The following is an 11,641-nucleotide window of genomic DNA, read 5'->3' as shown; positions in this document are numbered from 1 at the left end:
CATGATCTATCCAGGCATGTGGGCACCGGTACGCAAAGATCCAAGGCGTAGAGGAGCAGCGGCGGATGATCGGGAAGTGCTTCGTGCGGAGTAACGATCTCACCTTTGATCAAAACGATGACTGGCAGACGTTCAGTTATGAAGTCTGTAACCCCAGCTTTGACATGCAGATGGAAGGCATGTGCGGCATGGGCATCTCGGGCGGCATGACGGACACCGACGTCTACATCGGTGCCACCGGAAGCTATACGTGGCAAGGTGGGTGCCAAAGCGTTTACGCCGGAAATAGCGTGTTTTGCTAGTAGTGTTCGTCTAACACCGGGATTATTCTCCAGGAAATGTCCATGTCACATGGAGAGACCCGGATCCAGGGAACGCTTGGGACTCTACCAACAAGAAATTTGGAGCGCTGAAAAGAGGCAAAGATTATATTCGTAACACTTATATTGGTAAGTAAATACGCAACCGTTCTCACAATATACTGGACGCAAAAGCGTCAGCTGTGTCGGAGGAAATCCAGTTTTAACTGCCACGCTGAAAAAAGGCCTGTATGACCTTTTCACAGTTTAACAGCGACTGTCTCATTTTCAAAGGTTATTCAGTTCTCGAGGAGAAGAAACTCCTCAGCCATGACGACTACACGGTAGTCACAGGGTCTCCCAGGGACGAGTCCAAGGGCTCTGTGATGTTTGGGACAAAGAAGGACAACATCGAACTAATCGAACCTGTGCTCATCATCCCTGGGGAACAAGTGGGCTCGTACTTTGGAAGCAGCATGGCCATCACTGACCTCAACAACGATGAGTATGTTTCTTTACTCCAGTTCCGCCAGAAGGATCCTGTCTTAGATACAGAGACGATTTCATCGTAATATCATGGTGAAATCATCAGCAGCAGCTTACCTTGGTTGATGTTAGTTTGTTACAGTCATTACATGTGGATTGCACTTGGTTAGATTTGTTTTTTAAAGGTCAATGAATGCTGATTTTTGGACATTTTCCTTGGCCCGTGACAGCTGGAATGACCTGATTGTGGGTGCTCCGTTTTACTTCGACCGCATGAACGATCACGGCGGAGCCGTGTACATCTTCATGAATGAGAATGGATCCTTCCAGAAGACCACCACCGTCGTCCTGAAGGGTCCATCCACTTCTGCCTTTGGCATTTCCGTTGCTGCTATTGGTGACGTCAACCAAGATGGATTCCAAGGTACATTTCTTTTATTTTTTTTCCAAAATAAAGACTTTATATGATTGTTTTTTTTGTTGCTACACAGTTATCTCAGATGAGAAACTTAATGGTCCTTTTTTAAATTTAAATTTAATTTTGACAAAGCTGCCACTGCTTGCAGTCTACAAATCACCAGGTTGGGGCAATGCTGCCACCTAGAGGGGAATTACATAAAGCGTGTCTTTCTCTTTCTGTGTCCCTGAGAAGTTTCAGTCTGTTGGTTTTGTCTGCAGACTTTGCAGTCGGAGCTCCGTTCCACGACGCGGGGAAGGTCTACATATGGATGGGGAGTAAAAAGGGAGTCTCTGAGAGCCCCAGTCAGGTAACGTCTGACTTCATGCCATCATGGTTGTGCTTCAGTTCTACACGGAAGTCTTGAGATTAGTAATTCTATCGTCTACAGGTGATTGAAGGCAAAACAGTTGGTGGATTCCAGACGTTTGGCTATTCCCTCAATGGAGGCATTGACATGGATGACAACAGTTACCCAGACATCTTAGTTGGCTCTTTGGACGACCGCATTGCCTTGCTCAGGTAAAACAAAAACTTGACTTTTCTTTGTTTGCTTTTTGTCCTTTATTTAATCAGGAAAAATAGCCTCTTTTTCAAAGAACACATGGTCAAGACGGGTTTTCTGCACACATTTATATTTATTGTACACAATCATCTGTTTTCTTTGCCTTCAGAGCTCGACCAGTCGTTCACTTGACGAAGGACTTTAACGTCGAGCCGAAGATCGTGGATCCTAATCTGTGTCCTGGAAATACACCGTGGTGAGATGTCCTGTCATGTCGAGCTTTGTCATGAAAATGTATTTTTGAATTTGGAAATAATATTCACGCCGTGGCTTTGTGTGTGTGTGTGTGTGTGTTACAGTATCACAGCAACACTGTGTATGTCGTTCACACTGAGCAACGGGAACAAAGACTTCAAGAAGAATATCAGTAAGTCGTCTCTCTTCACTGTATTGTTGTTGTTACACCGTGATGCAGTGTTCTTAAGTGCCGTTTGTGTTTTACACTTTGTCAAAGTGGTGAAGTACACAGTGGAGGCGGACATGGAGAGGAGAAGAAGCCCTCGGGTTCGTTTCGAGGACAATAACGACGACACCTACACTGGCGTCATAAGTCTGCCCGCTTCCAAGACCACATGTGACACCCGGAAGCTGTTTGTTGTTGTAAGTTAGTGGTAACGTGAATATCCATTTTATTTCATGAAAACGCTGCTCACTTAGGGTAAATTCCAATTCCTATCTTAACCCTCAATCTCTTAACCCTCAAGCTCAACCCTTAATCTTAACTGACCCTCAAAACCAAGTGTTGAGGGTTATTTTGTCACTTAGAAATGGGACACCCCTTAAATGCAGATACGTCGTCAGACTGCGGGGGGCAGAATAACGCGAGAAGCTGCGTCCAGTCTGTCAACCCCAAAAAAGAAGAAGAACAACACATTTATGTCACGATTATTTATTTATTATTTTATTTCATTCAAGTTATTAGGTTGTCAGTTAGTTATAAGATGATACTCATACAAATACCACAACCACGGACATATTCAGCTGACAGTTACCACACACCACGGCTTATTGAAGGGTAAACGATAGCAAACGATCGCTAGTCCGCACCGGCCGGCTATTGACAAAAGATCGTAAAATAAAAATAAATGTTACGCAACAATGACGTGAGTAAACCATAATATGGGCCTAAACTAAGATAATACAATGTTTTTCATCATTTTTATATCTCTATTAACAAAGAAAATAGTTAATTTGTATCGCACTCGTTTTGCTGCTTTCGACGCCATCTTTGTTCTGTCAAAACACGCAATGCATTCTGGGTAGCCCTTGCTCCCAAGGGTCGTCTCGAAAAAATCTCAATATTGAGGGCGATACAGCCCTTAAACTTGCCCCTCAACTTAATTTTTCTGAGAATCGGGACAGCACTCGCCCTGGCGGGAGCGCGCATTTTTGAGATTAAGGGTTAGGCAAGGAATTGGAAATTCACCCTTAGACTAAATCCTTGGATGAATTCACAGGCGCCTGTGATGGACAAACTGGAGCCCATCGTTTTCTCCCTGGTCCTGTCCCTGCACGAGCAGAAACCCAAGTCCCGGCGCTCCGTGCAGAACCTGGACTCTTTTCCCATTCTGAGCCAGGAACAAAAACTCACTCAGAGAACTGAGGTACAGCACAGTGCTCATAAGACACATTCACAGAGGCCTTTGTACATGTCACGGTACCACTGTAGGGCTGTAATGTAATCTCATTTACCGCTCTCCCACAGATTAATTTCCAGAATGAATGTGGCTCAGACAACAAGTGTAGCAGTAATCTGCAGCTCACGGCCCAGTTTGTCGACAAAGAAGAAAAGCCCTACCCCAGGTAAAAATGAAATCCCTAAAGCCGCTGACACCGTGATGGAGATAAGTGTCATTCACAGTCTGAACCAAACGTCAACACAATTAAAAAGTAAACGTGTTGCTGTGCAGGAAAGGCAAATTCCAGGTGCTGAAGTTCAACAGCAACATGAAGATAATACGGATGATGGTGGAGGTGACCAACTTCCCTTCAGGTGGGAGACTCGGCGAGGACGCCCACCAGGCCACGCTCAACATCAGCTTTCCTGATGCACTGAGATATTCCGGCGTCAGGTCCACGGTGCGTCCACTAGAGGGCAGCAGATGTCCATTTGTTTTTTTCCCCACTCTATCCCAAGTTTTAACATTGTGTTTTTTTACCAGGACCCGGACCATGACGTGCAATGCAGCTTTGACGACACAGTGATTTGTGAGCTGGGGAATCCACTGAAAGGCAATGACAAGGTGAGTAACCATAGCTTTTTTTTTTTTTTCAAGGATTATATTCCCTCTGTGCATAAAAGGATTAGGGCCACACAGGAGAAAAATATTTGTTCTGAGTTCAGAATCCTGAGTTTTAAAGTCAGAATTTTGAGAATAAAGTCAGAATTCTGTGTTTTAAAGTCAGAATTTTGAGAGTATAGTCAGAATTCTGAGACTAATGTCAGAATTTTGAGAATGAAGTCAGAATTCCGAGTTTTAAATTCAGAATTCTGAGTTTTAAATTCAGAATTCTGAGTTTTAGAGTCAGAATTCTTAGTTTAAAGTCAGAATTTTTAGAATAAAGTCAGAATTCTGAGTTTTAAAGTCAGCATTTTGAGATTAAAGTCAGAATTTTGAGAAGAAAGTCAGAATTCTGAGTTTTAAAGTCAGAATTTTGAGAATAAAGTCAGAATTTTGAGAAGAAAGTCAGAATTCTGAGTTTTAAAGTCAGAATTTTGAGAGTGTAGTCAGAATTCTGAGACTAATGTCAGAATTTTGAGAATGAAGTCAGAATTGCGAGTTTTAAATTCAGAATTCTGAGTTTTAAATTCAGAATTCTGAGTTTTAGAGTCAGAATTCTTAGTTTATAGTCAGAATTTTTAGAATAAAGTCAGAATTCTGAGTTTTAAAGTCAGCATTTTGAGATTAAAGTCAGAATTTTGAGAAGAAAGTCAGAATTCTGAGTTTTAAAGTCAGAATTTTGACAAATAAAGTCAGAACTCAAGTATTTTTTCTCCTGTGTGGCCCTAATCCTCTTCCATACCTCTGTTTTCTGACACTGAGCTTGTGGTTTTTCCGTATCAGGTGTCACTTGCCCTCAAGTTTGAGACGTCGGGTATCAATCTGTACACACAAGAGGTGGAGTCACTGCTGCTTCTGTCCACGTAAGTGCCTTTTTTTTTCTTTTTTTTTTTAAAGATGTACAGTACACATTGGTGTCACGGTGACGTCATGAACAAGATTGTGTTTCTTCAGTCTCAGTGAGCAGAGCGACCTGACGCCTGTGCCTGTGGCCCTGCTGATCGAAAACACCATCCTCCCCTCCCTCTCCATGTGAGTCCCGTTACCTAACGACGCGTGACGTGCTGCATAAACACAAAGGAATGTCACGTCACTCTATTTTTTCCACACTGACTTATTGTTTTTCACCGTGTACAAATCATTTTTTCTTTTTAACCCACTCCGCTCAGAGAGAACACCTTGGTGCAGACACAGTTCGGTGGGACAGTGATGGGCATGTCGGCCATGGTGAACACCAGTGACGTGGGCAGTCTGGTGGAGTTCAAGTTCAACGTGAGTCACCTCTGCCACTCAGTCTATACTAGACCTCCATGATGGTATATTGCATCTACAGGACGAGTGCTACTCACCCACATTTCCATCATCCCCACCCAGTCTTTTAAAGCCAACATTTTTTGCTTCTTTTAGAAGTTTAATATTGCGTGGGGATAAGATTGCTATGTGAGACATGGTTTGTGGTGTAAGCGTGAATGGGGGTGGATACCGTCTTTGTAGTCACAAAGCTACCATGCAGCTTTGACTATTTTATATTTAACAACATTGTTGTTGTTTTTTACGGAAGCGTATTACATTCACTTGAAAAAAAAAAAAAAAAAATCCTGTTTTTCTCACTAATTAATTTTCGGTTTGATTTTTTGAATAATCTTTTTTCTGTTTTTCTGACTAATATTTTTTTCCCCTGTTTTTCTGTCTAATTATTTTCCTGTTTTTCGGAGTAATTTTTTTTCTGTTTTTCAGAGTAATTATTTTTTTCTTTTTCTTGCAAATCTTTTTTCCCTGTTTTTCAGAGTAATTTTTTTTCTGAATTATCGAGAACTCTTGCGAGAACCTCCAACCTGCAAGTGACTCCCATACACCCATGGATATACATCCATGCATACACATATGGTGACTCCTTCCCGCACATACATGCCTCATAAATGATCTACCGTAGCGGGTCAATTAAAACAACCGCAAAGTCCTCAGGTGCCTGCGTAAAGTCGACAAACTAATGATAATACCATCTATGTGACTTAAAGACAGGACTATCTCCCAGTGTCTTAAACCCAGATCAAAGTAAAACTTGATTAAACTAATCAAGCCATCCATGTTGTTATAAATCGAACTCTCAATAAAGGAGTGAATGTGTTTATTATTTCAAATGCTCTCTAAACTCAGAAAAAAATTACTCCGTAAAACAGAAAAAAAATTACTCCGAAAAACAGGAAAATAATTAGACAGAAAAACAGGGGAAAAAAATATTAGTCAGAAAAACAGAAAAAAGATTATTCAAAAAATAAAACCGAAAATTAATTAGTGAGAAAAACAGGATTTTTTTTTTTTTTTTTCAAGTGAATGCAATACGCTTCCGTAGTTTTTTGTGCTTTCCTTTAAAAGCTATAAAGTTATACTCTCTTTTTTCTCCACCAGGTGAACATGAGGGGCCAGCCGCTGGGAGACTTGGGGACCCTGGCCGTGGAGTTCGACTGGCCCTTTGAGGTCGCCAGCGGCAAGTGGCTGCTGTACCTGACCAAGGTTGTCGTCAAGGGGGATTCGGAGACGGAGTGTTACGCTCCAGAAGCAGTCAACCCGCTGAACCTCACTGTAAGGCTCAGACTTTTAAATGAGAAAACTGAAATAGCGAGGCGATGGAACGGAGTGCGAGTTGACTGACATCAGTGACCTGCCTCGAGTTTTTCAATTTTGAAAACATGAGGGGACCGTATTTAGACGATAGGATGAGGCTGGGGAAGAAGTGAGGTGATAGGTAATCTTCATTACTTTAAAGGGCACCGTAGATTAAAATAGACTCGTGGTATTTAAAAATTGATTGGGACCGTTAAATTCAGGCATTTTCCACATCGTCATCACGTTAAAACATTGTTCATATACCATGTGTGGTTGATGTTAAGATTGAGACCTATGACGCACGTCATCCCTACCTCTCTTTTTAAACGTGACTGCAGCTCTCCACGTTGGTACACATGTGCCAAAATGTCATAATCTTGGTAACAAATAAATATAAAGCTCTGTGAGGCCTTCGACCTAAATCACATAACGTCAAACTCAAGGCCCGGGGGCCAGATGTGGCCCGCCACGTCATTTTATGTGGCCCGCGAGTGATTCATTGTTCTTTAAAATCTGTGTTAAAATAGGTCTATGCTGCTTTAAGGCGTGCGTTGACCATAAACGACATTTCCCACAATGCATGGCGATTACACTTTGCGGACCAGGTTACATCTATAATACATCAAATTTGTAACTTGAATAAGTTATAAATACACAAAGTTATTTAGCAATATGTTATGGAGTAGTTACTTTTATTTTACAGTATATTTGGTTCCATTTAGTAACATTTATTCTGTATGACAGTCACATCTGGCCCTTTGAGGGTAAACATCATGCTGATGTGGCCCTCAGTGAAAATGACTTTGACACCACTGACGTAAGTGCTAACGTCAGCACGCTAAGGCGCTAATGACACGTTTAGCACCATGTTTTGTTTGCACACTGACTTTTGCTAATTGGCACTGGACCGCGGAGTTTAGCTGAGGCAACGGGGAATGTCTTAAACTCTCATTCCAACATTTTGTGAAAGTATTTCTGTTGATTTAATGCCTTTGGTGAGTGAACAACCTCACTGACCTGGACTTAGATATTAAGTAAGAACACATTTACTGACAGGGCAGTAAATTTAGGTCGGTAGGTTTCGTCTCCCTAAGCAAAAAAAAATATAGTGGGAATTGATTGTGCTCAATATAGTGTATATCCAGCCTCTGGGGGGACATAAGTGTACTCCTGGCATTGTTCCCTGAGCCTGGATAAATGGAGAAGGTCGTGTCAGGAGGTGCATTCAAAGAAATCTGTGCCAAATTATCGGTGCAGAGAAGAAAAATTGGGAGTCGCCACAGGAGAGAGAGAGAAAAAAAAAAATCTCCTGACCCAGATGACACAGTGTCATGCACAGTCTTGTGACATGAGATTCATCCTGACGTCAGCATGAAGTGACGCAGTCTGAGCGTTACGAGGAAACCTCAGTGGTGTGAAAACTGTCTCCAGGCCAAACCACAGCTGTTCAGAAATACATTTTGGGGGAAAACATTTGTGTCGCCTCATGCAAACCTCACAGGGCCACAAATAGAAAAATCATAACGTGTGAGGCCCACATATAGACGGTGGAAATGACAATGCTATTCTGAGGACAATTTGGTAATGTCTTTATCAAAACCAGTAATTACCACTCACCCTGTGATGTAATGTCTCCGTCTCTGTCTCCTCTGACTCCCCTCTGTCATTTTGTCTTTCCGCTCTCTTGTCGTCCAGTTGTCAGAGAGCAGACCAAAGCGAACCAGACGTCAGGTCACGGTGGACGATCGTGAAACGGGTCGGCAAAAAACCATCGAGCGGCAAGCAGCCTTATCTCTGCTCACTCCTCGAAAAGAGACCCACCTATTGGTGAGAAATGGACTTGCCTGAACACTCCCGCAGATACATATAACTCAATATTGTAACTCAGTGTCATTCTACAATTGCAAAGCAGTTCACCGTTGTCTCTCGTTATTGTGTTGAAGGAATGCTCTAAAGGGACAGCAAACTGTGTCAAGTTCCTCTGCCCGCTGCTCAACATGACGGACTCGGCCAAGATATTTGTCCGCTCCCGTTTGTGGAACAGTACGATGCTGGAGGTCAGCTGACTCGCCCACACTTTCTCAGCTGCGAGGACAATGCATTCCTTACCCCCCCCCCCCCCCCCAACCCAACCATAACATCGCCTCTCTTATTTCTTTTCCACGTGTCTGTGTGTGTGTGTGTGTGTGTTTGTTTTTTCAGGACTATCCCAATGTTCTGAGAGTTACAGTCGTCGGTCAAGCCACGTTGACGCTCATTACAGATAAATCCACCCTCAAGATGGTCAATCAGACCACCAGGGTGCGTATTCTTCCTGACTGATAATGATGGAAGATTGTGATGATGATCATGGTGTTGATAAGGGCTGGACAAATGTGATTTTTCTGATATTGCAACTCAAGTTATAGATTTGAAACAATATAATATTGTAACACAAGTTTCTACCTAACATCTATCGAGCGACTGACTTCCCTTCCTACCATCTGTCGAAATTACCTACCAACCATCTATCGACCTATTAACCTACCATCTATCAACCTACCATCTACCTACCTACCATCTACTGACCTACCAACCATCTATCTACCTACCTACCTACCATCTTATCTACCATCTACTGACCTACTTACATCTACTGACCAACCTACCAACCATTTATCTACCTACCCACCATCTATCAACCTACCATATTATCTACCTACCATCTACTGACCTACCAACCATCTATCTACCTACCTACCTACCATCTTATCTACCATCTACTGACCTACCTACCTTCTATTGACCTACCTACCAACCATCTATCAACCTACCATCTACTGACCTACCTACCAACCATCTATCAACCTACCATCTACTGACCTACCTACCAACCATCTATCAACCTTCCATCTTATCTACCATCTACTGACCTACTTACCATCTACTGACCTACCTACCAACCATTTATCTACCTACCATCTATCAACCTACCATATTATCTACCTACCTTCTACTGACCTACCTACCAACCATCTATCAACCTACCATCTACTGACCTACCTACCAACCATCTATCAACCTACCATATTATCTACCTAGCTGCCTACCATCTTATCTACCTACCATCTACTGACCTACCCACCAACCATCTATCGACCTACCGACCATCTATCAAACGACTGACCTACCCTCCTACCTATAAAATGAACAACATTAGAACCATTTAAGTGCAACGTTTGCAAATTGCGTTGAACGCAGATTGTTGTTTATCCTCGACCATCTCCACCTCTCTTGTAGTTCGCGGTAGAAATAGAGCCGGTGGAACGAGTGGAAGTGCCCTACGAGCTCCCGCTGTGGATCATCATCTCGGCCATTGTCGCTGGAGTTCTGCTGCTTGGAATCATCATCCTTATTCTATGGAAGGTGAGACCAGCACTGACAAACGCACAAAGACACTTTGTATGACCTGTAAACGCTCTCCGGTCCTACTACACAGAGGGCCCACTCTGGGTTACGCGATACTTGCAAAGTCATTCGTCTGTCATCTGTGACCTTCACATTAGTCTAACCTTTGAACCACCTCCCCCCCACTTCCACCCCACGCACCCTCCTCCTCCTCCTCCTCCTCCTCCAGTGTGGCTTCTTCCAGAGGGCCAGCAGGAGGGAGATGTATGAGGCCAAAGCCCAGAAGGCTGAGATGAAGATCCAGCCCTCTGAGACAGAGAGGTTGACTGAGGACTACTGACCGGGTCTCAAACAGCACACACCAGTGGGGCTTTTGGGTAAAAACAACCCCATCAAATGGATTTTTTTTCTTTTTTCTTTTAGCTCTCAACTTGATTCAACTTAACGCTCCGCCTTCTGCTCCTCACTGTAGCCCACCTTGCTCTTGTTACTGTAACTAACATTTCTTCTGTTTCCCTTCCAGTCTTCTACTGCTGATCACTTTTTATTCCTTTTGTTTTTCTGTTACCTAACCTGATTTTCCTCAGCTCCTGAAACTTAAATCTTCTTTTTCCACCCCCCCCACCCCTCTTCCCTCATTAATCCCAGCTTTCCTGCTGTTTAACAGCATCCTCTTAAATGTCACCTCCTTCTCTCCCATTTTTTTTTTGTTCCCCCTCCAGCTTGGATTCTTTAAGCGGTCCGTCTACTACCGGATGATGCCAAAGCACCAGGGGGTGAAAATTCGCAAGGCTGAGCGTTATCAGTTCAACCTGGGGTTTCAGCCAGAGGAGCCGCAGAAAAAGTACTGGATCACAAACTGGACAGAGATGCAGAATTACTACTACTGAGTCCTTTACTTTGAGAAACCCCTGAACCCACTCACCGTCACACTGTCACGCGGCAAAACAAAAGAGCACTGGGCTCAGGGTTGAGCCGCGCAGACTCTGCCGTGCACGGACCAAGGAAAAAGCATAAAATAATTTTGATTTTTTTTTTTAGATGTCATTAACTCTTTCAGTGCAATATACTGAACATATTGTTTCAGAGATTGTATTTTTAAGTATTTTTTTTTTTTTTAAGAATGTTGTGTTGTACATTGGAATTGGGGGTTGCATTCAAGATTTCATATATACTGTCATTTATTTTCTTTTACGAGCAGTTATTGGGCATAAACCTCCTATGGTTTATTGACACCATATCTATTGATGAGGATTATTCACACCATCATTTTCCAGTTGCACTTAAAATGCTTTTGACCAAAAAGTGGGGAAAAAAGTGTCTTTTTGAGACAAACACTCGATCTCGGGACGTATGTCTTAATTTTTTAAGCTACATAGAAATAACAAATGAATAATTAGTCAGATCAAGATCATTAGTCCTTTATTAATCCCACAGGAGAAATTCTTTCTTCTTCTTTCCTAGAATTAGGAGCAGCGGGCAGGGTTGGGTACCTTGCTTTGCTCTTTTTTGACCTGCTGGGGACTCAAACCCTCTGGTTACAAGCCACGTACCCGTT

General features: G+C 42.7%; 1 protein-coding gene across 1 annotated transcript in view; it reads left to right on the top strand.

The window, feature by feature from the left end:
- itga3b (integrin, alpha 3b) overlaps positions 1–10,973 on the top strand; it is a gene marked incomplete at both ends in the record, with an annotated part of 31,259 nt that extends 20,286 nt beyond the window's left edge. The window contains 22 exons of the mRNA XM_083903741.1: positions 15–258; positions 336–434; positions 594–804; positions 1,016–1,209; positions 1,464–1,552; positions 1,634–1,764; positions 1,917–2,003; positions 2,107–2,174; positions 2,262–2,407; positions 3,265–3,411; positions 3,513–3,610; positions 3,718–3,886; positions 3,976–4,050; positions 4,873–4,952; positions 5,044–5,121; positions 5,259–5,361; positions 6,499–6,672; positions 8,392–8,523; positions 8,640–8,753; positions 8,899–8,997; positions 9,976–10,101; positions 10,806–10,973. Of these exons, the coding sequence (XP_083759867.1) occupies positions 15–258; positions 336–434; positions 594–804; positions 1,016–1,209; positions 1,464–1,552; positions 1,634–1,764; positions 1,917–2,003; positions 2,107–2,174; positions 2,262–2,407; positions 3,265–3,411; positions 3,513–3,610; positions 3,718–3,886; positions 3,976–4,050; positions 4,873–4,952; positions 5,044–5,121; positions 5,259–5,361; positions 6,499–6,672; positions 8,392–8,523; positions 8,640–8,753; positions 8,899–8,997; positions 9,976–10,101; positions 10,806–10,973 (2,832 nt within the window). The remainder of the gene's footprint in view (positions 1–14; positions 259–335; positions 435–593; positions 805–1,015; positions 1,210–1,463; positions 1,553–1,633; positions 1,765–1,916; positions 2,004–2,106; positions 2,175–2,261; positions 2,408–3,264; positions 3,412–3,512; positions 3,611–3,717; positions 3,887–3,975; positions 4,051–4,872; positions 4,953–5,043; positions 5,122–5,258; positions 5,362–6,498; positions 6,673–8,391; positions 8,524–8,639; positions 8,754–8,898; positions 8,998–9,975; positions 10,102–10,805) is intronic.
- Positions 10,974–11,641: the final 668 nt, after the last annotated feature.

This window comes from Microchirus variegatus, assembly GCF_963457635.1.
Source record: "Microchirus variegatus genome assembly, chromosome: 17".
Classification (NCBI taxonomy): domain Eukaryota; kingdom Metazoa; phylum Chordata; class Actinopteri; order Pleuronectiformes; family Soleidae; genus Microchirus; species Microchirus variegatus.
This window is presented reverse-complemented; position numbering and strand designations above follow the sequence as displayed.